Source organism: Perognathus longimembris, chromosome 17, assembly GCF_023159225.1.
Source record: "Perognathus longimembris pacificus isolate PPM17 chromosome 17, ASM2315922v1, whole genome shotgun sequence".
Classification (NCBI taxonomy): Eukaryota; Metazoa; Chordata; class Mammalia; order Rodentia; family Heteromyidae; genus Perognathus; species Perognathus longimembris.
In genome coordinates this window covers 39513224-39525904 of record NC_063177.1, presented here as the reverse complement: position 1 = coordinate 39525904, position 12681 = coordinate 39513224, and the positions used below count along the sequence as shown (strand labels likewise).

The 12681-nt window shown below is 54.8% G+C and overlaps 2 protein-coding genes across 2 annotated transcripts; both read right to left on the bottom strand.

Moving 5' to 3' along the window:
* Nucleotides 1-134: 134 nt before the first annotated feature.
* Nucleotides 135-2792, bottom strand: Hsd17b1 (hydroxysteroid 17-beta dehydrogenase 1). Its single transcript, XM_048365818.1, has 6 exons — nt 2267-2792; nt 1812-1979; nt 1478-1657; nt 1194-1287; nt 621-795; nt 135-543 (listed from the first exon to the last, which is right to left on the bottom strand). Exons 1-6 carry the CDS (start codon nt 2427-2429, stop codon nt 325-327), a joined length of 999 nt encoding a protein of 332 aa, XP_048221775.1. The 5' UTR covers nt 2430-2792; the 3' UTR covers nt 135-324.
* Nucleotides 2793-4177: 1385 nt separating this feature from the next.
* Naglu (N-acetyl-alpha-glucosaminidase) lies at nt 4178-11867 on the bottom strand. The gene is made up of 6 exons (XM_048367327.1): nt 11485-11867; nt 10446-10593; nt 9792-9938; nt 9589-9674; nt 7823-8079; nt 4178-5637 (listed from the first exon to the last, which is right to left on the bottom strand). The coding sequence occupies exons 1-6, from the start codon at nt 11865-11867 to the stop codon at nt 4424-4426; spliced, it is 2235 nt and encodes a 744-aa protein (XP_048223284.1). The 3' UTR covers nt 4178-4423.
* Nucleotides 11868-12681: the final 814 nt, after the last annotated feature.

The window sequence follows — 12681 nt, the reverse complement described above, 5'->3', positions numbered from 1 at the left end:
CAAAAGAATTGACACAGGGCAGGTGTTCTTTGCCTGAGGAGACATTATGACTTGCTAGGGCCAATTCACATGTTAAGAGGAGGCTCCCTTTCTGCCCTAATCTCTACTAGTGCAGCCACCCCCTTGTACCTCCAGAGACTGTTCTAACCCCAGGCCCTGCATGGCTTTGAGGCCTGGGGGATGTGTAAGTATAAGTGGGGAGAGATGATCTGTATTAGTCATTTAGGGGCTGCACAATGCAGACATCACCCCAGCCTCATTCCCTTGGACAGTACACCCCCAGGAGGCAAAGCATGATTTATTAGGCAACGGTAGGCAGAGCCTTTATTTAGGGGCGGCTGAAGGTCCAAGCCCAGGGTCTCCTACGGGTCCCTCCTGGGCCTCAGAGTCTTCCCCCTGCTTGTCGGCGAATATCTGGTGCATGGCGGCCAAGTAGCTGCAGCCGCTGGGGTCCTCCAGGCGCATCCGGGCCAGGGGCATGAGGCTCTCGGTGCTGAAGTAGCGCAGGGAGGGCCGCGGGGCGCGCAGTGCAGTGAGGAACACCTGGGGCGAGGAAGAGGGGCTCTGGTGGTCATGTCGGGCCAGGCACCCTCCCTCCCGAGCACAGTACCGTCACCCACCTCTATCACCTCCTCCGGATCCTGCACCTTTGGCCCGGCATGCTGTAAATGACGCTGGAAGAGCGAGAAGAGGTGGCGGGTCTGGGCATCCGCGCGGTCCAGCGCTCCACCCGGGCCGCCCTCCAGCTTCTCTTGGAAGGCCGTGTGTACGGGGCCGCACTCGATAAGGCTCATGCTGCCGGTGACAGTGACAAGTGGGTGGTGGCAGACAAGGGCCAGGCCCCATCCCGGGTCCCCGCTGGGCCGCCCAGACACGTTGCCAAAGGAGAGGACAGGGCATTTAAGGAAAGCAAAGCGTTGCAAGGCTTTGAGGGACTCCCAGGCGTCAGAACCCGAGCCTGGCCGGGTGCCTTGGCGCCCTCTAGCCCAGGCCAGTTATCCAGCCCCTCTGGCCCGGGAGATGCATCACAAAACCTACACCTCCGCAGCTAGGTCGCAAAGCGCACATTGCCTAGCATGCAACCCTGTGAGCTGGGGAAAGGAGGGCCAGGGGGTGCAGTTCCAAGACCAAGTGCTTGGGATTCCAAGGACAGGCTTCAGAGGGTTCAGGCGCGGGGGGGGGGGGTGACTTACTGGACCCTGAATGGCAGCAACAGGACCGCCAGACTCTCGCATAAACCCTCCAGCGCGAACTTAGTGGCGCAGTACAGGGCGTAAAACGGCAGCCCTAGAAGAGGATGGGGGAGTTGCTGAGGCCCCGCCCCCGCTATGCGATGCCCCGCCCCCTACAACGCGAGGCTCCGCCCCGAGGGCTCCGCCCCCTGCTTTCCGGGCCATTTTCTCCTTGCCCAGCCCAGGCTACTTCCTGGCCCCGCCCACAACCGCTAAGGCGCGCCCGTGGCCACGCCCCCACGCACCCATCAAGCCGCCAAAACTGGCAGTGACCAGGATCCGACCGCTGCGCCGCCGCTTCATGTCGGGCATGAAGGCTTGCAGCACTCGCACAGTACCGAGCACATTCACGTCCACTACGGTGCCCATGGCGTCCAGGTCGTGCGCCTCCAGCGGCCCGAACATGCCCCGGCCCGCGTTACACACTGTGGGCAGAGAGACACACCGCACCCCACACCCCCCCCCCGCAAATCTCGTGAGTTTGCTTTCAGCCCCACTCACCCTCCCTGGGCCCTGCACAACCCGGGTTTGGACACCAGGCAGGGAAGGCTGTTGCCAAAGGTGTTTCGGTAAACTCACCCAGCACATCCACGCGGCCCTCGATCACCCGTGCCCGAGCCTTGGCTATGGAATCCACGTCCCTCACGTCCAATTCCAGGGTCTCCAGAGCGTCGGGAGGGCACGCCCTGGCCCGGGCGGCCTCCAGGAGAGGGCCTTGTGACTTCAGGTCTCTCAGTGTGGCATACACTGAAGATGCATCAAGTATGAAGACCTGAACACCTGCGCACTTCGCTTTTCTCCGTGACTGCCCACTCATTTATACCTTCTTATGGTGGGTAGGGAGAAGTCCTGGGGCTTGAACTCAGGGCCTGAGCACTATCCCTGGCTTCTTTTTGCTCAAGGCTAGCACTCTGCCACTTGAGCCACAGCGCCACTTCTGGCTTGTTATGTGGTGCTGAAGAATCAAACCCGGGGCTTCATACATGCTAGGCAATCACTCTACCACTAAACCGCTCCCCCCGCCCCCCATATACCTTTGAAGCTCCTAGAAGGGTCTGAGGCCAGCCGGACAGCCAAGTGCAGGCCTATGCCGGAGGAGCAGCCAGTGATGAGCACCACAGTGCGGTCCATGGTGACAGGGCTGGAGGGAGGTTTGAGCACACTTGGAATCCCAAGTGAAAGTCCCAAGGACATCATCTACTTTGCCCCGCCCCTGCCTTCAAGGCATCTCCACCCCTTGTTATGTCTATGTGACTGCTCTGCAATCTCAAGGCTGATCCTTTCAACCCCCTGCCTGGCTCTCCCCTTCATACTGCAAGTCAAAGCTGTGAGAGGACCCAGACTATATATCAACTGTCCCAGTTGCTGACATGAGGGGTGGAGTGGGGCAGAAGAGCACAGATTTGGGCAGCAGGAGGCCTGGGTTCTCAAATGGGCAATTTCCTAGTTGGTCTCTATTCCCAGGAACAATTAAGAGTTGCCAGCTGGATGCTGGTGGCTCAGGCTTGTAATCCTAGCTACTCAGAAGGCTGAGATCCAAGGATCACCATTCAAAGCCAGCCAGGGCAGGAAAGTCCATGAGACTCTTACCTCCATTTAATCACAAAGCTCGAAAAGGAGTTGTGGCTCAAGTGATAGGGCCCAGTGTCGGGAGCCAAGCTAGCAGCTAAGCTCATCCTGACCTCTGGCTGTGCCAACGTCGCCAGAATGTCGGAAGCCATACTTGCAGCTAAACTCATTCTCGCCCTTGTCCGGGGCCGAGCTATGTCGGGAGCCAAACCTGGAGCTAGGTTCATTCTCACCTCTGGTTGTGCTGTTACCGCCAGGATATGCTAAAGGCAAAGATACTTGTCCACAGCCTCTGTCTGGAATTGCTTTGTTACCTTGTGTTTACTGTAATCAAATGTTGCAAACTTCTAAGCCTCTTTGTGTTCTGGAATTTTAACAACCCTATGCTATTCCCTGGTTCCAAAACTGCATATAAGCTGGGAGTTGAAAATAAACTGTTGCTGCAGTCTTGAGTTTCAAACTCGAGATGCAGACCTCTCGTACCCCATCTTTGCCTCTTGTCTTTTTTCTCTTGTCTTGTATTTTTCCTTTTCCTTAATCCTGGCCGCCCTCAGTCAGGATTCCTGTTCAAAGCCGCTGGCTCGGCAGGGCCCAGCCTTGAGTGTTAGGAAAATTGTGTAGAAAGGAAGGAAACAGGCCAGACTCGATCTTCCACAGGTGAGGACTACTTATTGAGATACAGTAGCCGGGGTATAGCCTTCCCATGGGCTTGGAGATTGGAGAGGAGTTGGGTTTTTATGGGATGTGAGCCAGGAGGCAGAAGTTAATGATAAAGCCATTAGGTCTGGGGAGGTGAGATGTCTTTGGGAGAGGGCCCACATGGAATGTTTAGAGCCAAGCTTGCATGGATTGCCCTGCCTGGGTAAGGCAGTCTGAGCATATCTCTGATGGCTTGTCTGATGTCTGTATACACCAGGGAATATAGAGTTGGAGTCAATCCTTTGAGCAAAAGATGCTCAGGGACAGCACCCAGGCCCAGAGTTCAAGCCCTAGGACCAGCAAAAAGAAAAAGGAAAAAAAAGGAAGAGTTTCCGCTTTGTTGTGGCACTGTGGAAGTAAATGCCCTTTTCAAGTTCACTGGTGAGAGGTTAGAATTTACACGGAGAAACTGAGGCAAGAGGTGGAGAGAAATAGAGCCATGCCAGGACCCATACAGTAGCCCTGATTATCACAGGAAGGACTTTTTCATTCTTGTTGTTTTGCCAGTCCTGGGGCTTGAACTCAGGGCTATGAGCACTGTCCCTGGCTTCTTTCTGCTCAAGGCTGGCACTCTACCACTTGAGCCACAGCTTCATTTCTAGCTTTTTCTACATATCTGGTGCTGAGGAATCAAACCCAGGGCTTCATGTATATGAGGCAAGCACTTTACCACTAGGCCATATTCCCAGCCCCAGGACCTTTTCATTCTGACAGACCTGGGCTGCTTTACCCATTTATTAAGTTGACAGAAAACAGTACTTTAATCCCAAATTTCAGGTGGTCATGGAAGACAGCTTATTTCCCTCCAAGCCAAGAGCTTACCAGCTCCACAGGCAGGCCTTCTGTGTTCTTCTAAGGCCTATGGATTCCTCTGATCCTTTTCTAGCCCCAGGCTCTTGCCCGGCTGTGGTCTGGGAAGGAGGCTATCCTAAGGAGCCAGTAAATGCTCTGGGGGAATATTTGAGGAAGATCTTCTGGGCTAGGTCTATAGTGTCACCTTTGGGCTGGCTTGAATATCTCTTCTTGCTGAGAACAAAGGCCTGCTCCAGTTGGAAGACTTTCTGGTCAAACGTGTGCTGCTGGAAAGGGATGCCCTGGTCCAGGCTGGTCATCAGGTTCTCTAGGAAGAGCCTCCAGCGAGGCTGGTAGTAATCAGCCACAAGTCCGGACAGCTGCTTGTTTGCATAGTCTAAGATATTGCCCTCTGGCCCCCACAGGGTCAGCTGATAGCGGCTGTTCTGTTCATAGAAATAGGCCTCTGCCTCACTCCCTGCCATTGCCCGGGCCTGTTCCAGCCAACTGCCCAGCATGAAGCGGCTGTCGCTAGCCAGCAACTCGTCCAGGGCAGGCAGAAGCTCATTGGCCAGGATACCTCCAACCCTAAATAAGGGAAGGGACTCGTGCTTCAGGTAGGCAGTCCTTGCATCCTCAAAGTACAAGCTGACCAGCTCCTGCACCGCCTGCCGGGTGATGTCCAGCAGGTCGTAGCGGAAGGCTGGGCTGGTGGCCAGGGAGGGAGCCACTGTCATTAGTAACCGCCAGGCTTCAAACACGTCTGATCGGTTGTACCACACAGTGGTATTTAGCCGGAGGGAAGGCCGCCGGACCAGTGGGCTGTGATTGTGCCCTCTGCAGCCCTCCCCGGAGCAGTTGTAGACGCTCCTGAGCAGCAGCCTCCAGGCTGCCTCTGCATTGGGCTGGTCAACTCTGTACCGCCGGTCAGCAAAGCTGGTCACCCAGGCCTCCAAATTGGGCACGGGATCCTTCCGCCAGCCCAGCTCAGCCATGAGGGCGTAAACAACTTCATTCTGGCCGATGCCCTCAGGAACTATGCCAGTGCCAACCATGGTGGAGTTGGGGAAGAGGCGAGCAGACTTGGGGCCTCGGTTCACAGCCTCCAGGGCTCCAAACAGGCCATGGTTACCCCCAAAGTTATGCAGCATGCACCAGATGAAGGGCTGGCCATAGAAGGAGGCTGTGTGGAGGTACACAGGCTGGCTTTCTGCAAACAGGTCCAGGACCAGGAGGCGACCTTGGGGCACCGCATGCAGCACAGCTCTGATTTGGGCACTTCCCCAAAACTCTGGCTGGTGCTGGAAGAGCCAACCTTGGAGCAACCACACCGCATGAGGGTCCACTGCAGTTGGGGAGGGGGGGGGGGTGAGGAGGAAACGAAGAAGGGTGAGAAATGTGGAGGAAGCCACAGGAGTGCAGATCATGTCCATTCTACACATGAGAACACAGGTCCATAGAAGATGAATGACCGTCCCAGAGGTCACAGTTCCCTGGCAGTGCCCCATCCATGGGACCGCAATCACCGTAGCTTTCCCCTTCCTCCCTCCTCACCCAGCCTCTTACCCAGAGGACTTGCTAAAGACATGGATGGATTCCCAGCCTCTTGACCTTTAGTCTCAGGAGATAAAGTGGGACCTAAGAATTTGCCTATCTGGGAGGCAGTGCTATGGTTTGGATACTGTTTGAGTATGTCCCTCAAAGGCTTGGATGCTGATTTTGTTTTTATTGTTTGACCTAGGGCTATACTACTTGAGCTACACTTCCAGCCCAGCTTTTTTGCTGGTTGTTTTGAAGATGAAGTTTTGGAGACAATTTTCTGGGATGGCTTTTCAATGTGATCCTCCAGATCTCAACCTCTTAAGTAGGGAGGATTATAGGACTGAGCCACCCACACTTGGCTCATATACTGAAATTTTATCCCTTTTGTGAGATATTAAAAGGGGTAAAAGCTTAATCCAACTATAGTGTTCAGAGGTGAGGGGTCTGGGAGTTGATTACATCATTTGGGTGAAGCCCCCATGATTGAATCTTGCGGCTTTATGAGAAGAGGAAGAGAGAAGAGAGACCATGCATGCTTGCATTTTCCCTCTCTTGCCATGGGATGCCCTATGCTACTTTGGGAGTTTGCCAACAAGATCATCACCAGATTCAGGTCCCTGAAACTATAGACATCTTTTCTGTACAAAGCAGCCCAGCCTCCAGAGTTTTGCTGTAGCATGGCAAGCTGCCTCCTACAGATAGACTCAAGAGAGGTGCTCAAGCCATTGGTTCTGGATTACACATGAAGAACACTGCTAAAGGAAGCTTGAGCCAGTCTGCTCTCTTCTTGGCTGATCTAGAGCCTTCCCCATCAAGCTTTTCCTCACTTGGGCCTTGGGTTCACATTCTGCAGCACAATGAATACCTTAACTGGCTTTGGACACCAATGTTAGCCTCTGGCCTACAGGTTATACCTGTTTCATCAGGGAGCTAGAGATCACATCAGATCTCTTCGGTAGCTAGCTCTCTAATAATGTTTTTTGTTTGTTTGTTTGTTTGTTGCCAGTCCTAGGGCTTGAACTCAGGGCCTGAGCACTGTCCCTTGGTTTCTTTTTGCTCAAGGCTAGCACTCTGCCTCTTGAGCCACAGTGCCATTTCTGGCTTTTTCCATATATGTGGTGCTGAGGAATCGAACCCAGGGCTTCATGTATAGGAGATGAGGACTTTACCAGTAGGCCATATTCCCAACCTCTAAGAATGTTTTAAAGGACCAGGCATCATGCTTCTGGGAGGCAACCCATCGTCCGGATGAAGTCACTGGATCATCAGGAGGGATCTAATTTGTTAGAAGCCAAACAGCCAGGAGCCCTTGCTACTGGGATCTTATTCCAGAATTCACCTCTCAAACTTGTAAGACGCAACTTAAAAGATGCTTTTGTTGGGTGGGTCCTGTGAATTAACTGAGTCCCCCAACTTTGTATCTTTGTTTGTTGTATCTGAACCATTCTCTCTTGTAGTCCCTTAGCAATCACCCATTTGCATGAGGAAACAGAATATTCAATCCTAAGCATCTTGGGTGGAAGCAAATTTGCTCCACCAGCCGGCAATGCCTTTCTCTTATCATCTTAAAGAAAACAGTCCCCAGACTCAGGCACTGGCCTTGTTTCTGTTCTGTTGTAGTAAGAAAGTGACAACAAAGACTGAGCTAAGGGGGAGCCAGACTATTGTTATGCAGACCTTTCTCACCCCTAGCCCCAAATTCTCCCTATTTAATGTGAGACCAAGGTCTGTACCTCCAGATGGCTAAAGATGCACTCAAGTGCATCTTTATGTGGTAGATGGGGGCAAGTGGTGGGACCTAACTTGGATCTCCTGGATTCGGGGTCTAGAGTCTAACAGGTTTCAACCCCAGTGGAGTTAGGAGATGGCAAGTATGCACAAGCCGGCGGGTAAGATGCCAGGGCTGAGTGTTACAGGGAAGAGTTATTTCCAGCCCTCCGCCTACCCCAGCTGACCTCTCCCTTCCCCTCCTTCCCCAGGCCCCATACCAGTGGTCATGGCCTCATAGACAGCCGCAGTGGCAGCAGCGAGGTAGGAGGGCTCCGAGGAGGGGGGCTGCATCTCATTGAAAATGTCAGCCCCATAGATGTGGTTCGTGCCGAACTCCTTGGTCAGCTCCCGTAGGAAGAGGCTTCCAATGATGGAGAATATGGGGTCTTCAGGAGCCAGAAGGAAAGAGCAAGAATAGGAGCAGTTGAAGTGTCCCCAACTGCCCAACTGGGTGACCTTGGCGTGTGGAAATACCCTAGTGGGAAGAAAAGCTCAGAGAGTGCCTGGAGACCGACAGCGTTCCCATAGCTCCTCACCAGCGTCACCGCCATCTCTCCATCCAGAAGGTGACTGGTCTCTCGTGCCCCTGCGCCTTTACACATGCTGTGCTCGCTGCCCCTGTCCTTTCCTCTGCCGGTATTTACCTGCTTCTCACTACCCTGTTGGAAAAACTTTTGCTATCTCTCTCCTTCCCATTGTGCGTGTGCTTCCTCTCTCCTTCTCCTTCTTTCTCTCTCTCTCTCCTTCCCACTCCTCCTTGGGCTTAAAGGAACACTTCTTGTTGAAGCCTGGACTCTTTCTGCCTGTCTTCCCACGAGTCCACATGTATTCCTGCTCTTGTCACTGAATCACGTCCCCTGACTATCTGCATGAGGACAGACAGCAACTTGGGGTGCCTTCATTGCTGCATTCCTAGGAATCAGTACAGAGCTGGGTCTGGCAGCCTCAAATAGCTGGACAAATGTCCACTGAATGAATGAATGAGTCAGTGAATGAATGAATGAGCTTCCTGGCTCCTGGGGAGGGGGTGGAGGGGCAGCATGAAGGCCAGCAGGTGCTGGTGAGAACTAGGTGTGCTTAGACACCATGGAGACCCCTACCAGGAGTGGGAAGTGGCATTAACCTTTGAGGGGAGCGGGTCTCCTGTGGGCCTTGAACACTTTCCTGGCCGCAGGAGGGAGGGTGTGGAGCACAGGGGAGCAGGAGGACGGGGATCAGCGCAGCCCTCACGGCCACTGACGAGCAGGTGCTTGCTAACATTCTGCACTGAGTCAGACTCCCAGACCTTTATGGCAAAGTAAGTGAGGAAGGATGCCCTTTTGCAAGTGAGGAAACTGAGGCAGTGATTGTCACACAGCTAGTTGAGAGCAGAACCAGGAGTCAAACCTAGGCCTACATCCAGAACCTACCTTTTTTTCTTTTTTTGCTACTGGGAATCAAACCCAGGGCAGCATACATGCACGTGCTAGCTTAATGCTCTCCAACCTGAGCTGTGCCATCAGTTCGTTTTTCAGATAAAGACTTAGGCTAACTTTTCCATGACTGGCCTCTGACCCTGATCTTTCTACCTCTGCCTCCAGAGTATCTGGGATCACAGGCACACAGGCATCTGGTACCACCCGTGGCATTTAAGGTTTTTTTCTAATTATGTGTGTGTGTGTGTGTGCGCGCGCGCGCGCATGTGCGCGCGCGTGCGCATGTTGGTACTGGGCTTAAAGTGTTGCTCCTTAGCTTTTCCTCCCAAGGCTGGTGCTATACCACCTGAACTATACCTCTACTTCTGACATTTTTGCTACTTAGCTGGAGATAAGAGTTTCATGGACTTTCCTGCCCAGGCTAGCTTTGAACTGTGACCCTCAGCCTCCTACATAGGATTTTAGGCATGAGCCACCAGTGCCCAGCTTTCAAGCTGGTCTTACAGGGTCTTACAGGGAAAAAGCAACTCTCCTTTCTGAGCTGAGTGGAGAGTGAGGGAACAGCTCACCTGGTGATGGCCTTGGGGACATGGCCTGCAAATGCAGGCAACACTGGGGTCATGCCGAAAGAGCGCATCCGTTCCAGGATCTGATGCTGGGAGGAACAGCAGCTGTGAGCAGGACCTCAGCTTCCCTTTGGGGCAGTTACTGGCCAAATACTCCCCCCACCCAGCCTTGACCAGCCCACCCTTGCCTCTCCCTATCCTTTTACCTGCAAATGCAGCTGCTTGACATGCCAGAAGCTGGACAGGGGACCACCCCAGGTGTGCAGATTGCCCATGCGTTCCCAGGCCAGGAAGGCAGGACCAGTGAAGTAATTACTGATCTCTGACTGGGTCAGGCCCAAAGCCAGGTACACCTGTGAAGGAAGCAGATTCCCCACCCCCCACACTTAGGAACACACCCATCTCCATTCATTAACTCATTCATTCAACAGGCATTCGTTCATCCATTGCTTCTGCGTGCCTGGGCCTTGGAGTCACGAAGACAAAACCGGGTGCAAAGAGCCCCAGTCCATGGGGAAGGGATCTGTGAGCAGAGACTGAGACTGTTGCCTTGGGTGTATGGATGAGGAAGTGGGGCACACAGAAACTGTCCCCTAACCAGGGCCTTCCAAGGCTTCATGGAGCAAGGATGCTCAGATGAGCAGCCAGGCTCCCGGGGTACAGCCCAGGACTGCTAATGAGGTAGAATAGGTGTGTATGTGTGTGTAGGACCTGTGGGGTCTCACATGGGTCCCGTAGTGTTGGGGTCTCATCCACAGTAAGGTTTCGATCTCACCAATGGCTGTCTCAGAGATGGGCAGGAGGAGGGGGAGGGGCACAAGGTAGACAGGAGAGTGTGGAGGGAAACAGTGCGCACGCACCCGCTGCCAGATGGCCTCCTGGCCATTCCAGGCCAGTGCCAGATTGATGCCATTCAGCGCCATCCAGTCGATCTCTTGTTCCCAACGGGCCCAGTCCCACCACACAAATGAGTAGCTTTGGGTGCACACATTCTGGTAATAGCGGTACCTGTGGAGAGGGGAATATTGCTGCCCATCACCCTAGAAAACTGCCTCTGCCCCCAGTAATAAGAGAGGAGTGGTCCCAACCTGGCCTATTTGCTTTACTGAGCCTTCTAGCCTGGCAGATGTTTGTGGGCCCATATTTCTTTTCATTCAACACTTTCAGAGTCCTAGTTTCTCAGTGTTAGATGGCTCCCTGTCCTGGAAGAGAGGTCCTGTCCTGCCTCCACAAAGACAGATGGTATGACTGCATCTCCATATGCTACAGCACAGGCCTGTGAGCTTGGTGGGTGTCACTCTTTGACATCTTCAAAAAGTGTCAGGTGCTGGTGAGCTTATGCCTGTAATCCTAGCTACTCAGGAGGCTGCAATGTGAGGGTCTCAGTCTTCTTTGAAGCTAGCCAAAGCAAGGAAGTCATGAGACTCTTATTTCCAATTGCCCAGCAAAAAGCTGGAAGTGAAGGTGTGGCTCACTTGGTAAGAGTACAAGCCCCAGTACCAGGCAGGGAGGAAATAGACTTTACTGGACACAATTTATGCACCTGCAATTCAACACCCATGCCCACCATCATGCAAACTCTCACTACCAACATTACACGGCAGTCGTCGTTATTTTTATCTTTTCCGATGGCTCTGAGAGGCTGGGTGATTAGCTCAAGGGCACACAGCTGTTAGAGGGGCACTAGGATTTGATCAGAGTTGTTGGACCTCAGAGCTAATGCTTCCTTCGGAAGCTGGCAAGTGTCCAGGTTTCCTCATTTCCAGCCCAGTGAGCTGGGACCTCAGCGGAGAGTGGGTGTCCCAGGGCTGGGGGGGGGGGGGGTGGTGCCCCTGGGCCGGGAGTAGCCCCGGGGCTTGCAGGGAGCTGACCACGAGCTGCCCCTGGCCATCCGGGTACCTGTTGGGCGTGGCCTCGGTCAGCTCCTTCGGCACCTCTGGCAGCTGCCGCGGCAGGTGCAGCTGAGGGCTGGACCAGGTCACCTGGCAGCCGCAGAAGTCCCGCAGGTAGCGGTGCAGCCCCGCGGCGGCCGCCACGCCCGTGGAGCCTCGCACCCGCACGGGCGCCGCGCCGCCGCCGCTCAGGCTGTAGGTGTCCAAGCCGGACTCGGCCGCCAGGGCTCGCTCCACCGACACCAAGAAGCTGGCCGCCAGCTCGGGCCCCAGCAGCCGGGCCACGAGCGCCCGCACGGCCGCCGCCTCCTGAGCCTCGTCGCCGGCCGAGCCCCCAGCCCCCGCCAGGAGCAGCAGCCCCAGGGCCGCGGCCAGCGCCGCCGCCTCCATGGCCTCAGCCGGGGTCTGGATCAGCCGGCGTCCAATCAGCTGCGGGCTTCGGGCCACGTGACCGAAGGTAGCGCCCCGGCTACCCGCCCGGAGACCGCGCTTCCGGGCCCGGACCGCTCCCCGACCGCGCACGCGCGCGTGACCCCCTCAGGCGCCCGGGCCGGGTGAGGCCCCGCTGCCCTTCCCACCCGTTCACGCGGTAGCAAGTAGCGTTTTTCCTTCTGCCTCTGCCGGTCCCGGGGACCGAACTCGGGGCCCGAGCGCTGCCCCTGGGCTCCTTTTGCTTAAGTCTTAACACTCTACCACTTTGAACCACAGCTCCACTTCGGCTTTTCTGGTGTGGCTCATGGGAGGTTAAGAGCCTCACACACACTTTCCTGCCTCGGCTGGCTTCGAACCTGCGATCCTCAGATCGCAGCTTCCCGAGTAGCTAGATTGGCAGGCGTGAGCCACACGCACCTGGCCCAGATGACTTTTTCCCTTTGGTTGCACTAAGGACTGAACCCCGGACTTCACAAAGTCCTGTAGCACTGATCGACGTCTCGCCTCCCCAGCAGTCCTTACACTCAGGATCTTCAGCATGGTTGTGATGCTATGAAGAACAAACAGCAAGAGACCCAACCTAGACTGGAGGTGTGGCTGAAGTGGTAGAACGCCCGCCTGAGCCCAAATGCCAAGCTATCGCAATAGTTAGGAACTGCAGTCCTTGTGTCTCAACCTCCTGAGTAGCTAGGATTACAGGCATTGAGCCAAGGTCACCCCACTGTGACACCTTCTTTAATTGTACACCCAGTCCTTGGAAGGTCAGATGGGG

Excerpts from the sequence above, each read along its gene's own strand:
- Naglu (XM_048367327.1), bottom strand. The coding sequence starts at position 11,867 with ATGGAGGCGGCGGCGCTGGCCGCGGCCCTGGGGCTGCTGCTCCTGGCG. Across the intron at positions 9,675-9,791 it reads TCAAGCAGCTGCATTTGCAG|CATCAGATCCTGGAACGGAT; the intron begins GTAAAAGGATAG and ends TGTTCCTCCCAG. Across the intron at positions 5,638-7,822 it reads CTATGAGGCCATGACCACTG|TGGACCCTCATGCGGTGTGG; the intron begins GTATGGGGCCTG and ends CCCCAACTGCAG.
- Hsd17b1 (XM_048365818.1), bottom strand. The coding sequence starts at position 2,429 with ATGATGTCCTTGGGACTTTCACTTGGGATTCCAAGTGTGCTCAAACCT. Across the intron at positions 796-1,193 it reads TTGCTGCCATTCAGGGTCCA|CATGAGCCTTATCGAGTGCG; the intron begins GTAAGTCACCCC and ends TGTCACCGGCAG. Across the intron at positions 544-620 it reads ATCCGGAGGAGGTGATAGAG|GTGTTCCTCACTGCACTGCG; the intron begins GTGGGTGACGGT and ends TCCTCGCCCCAG.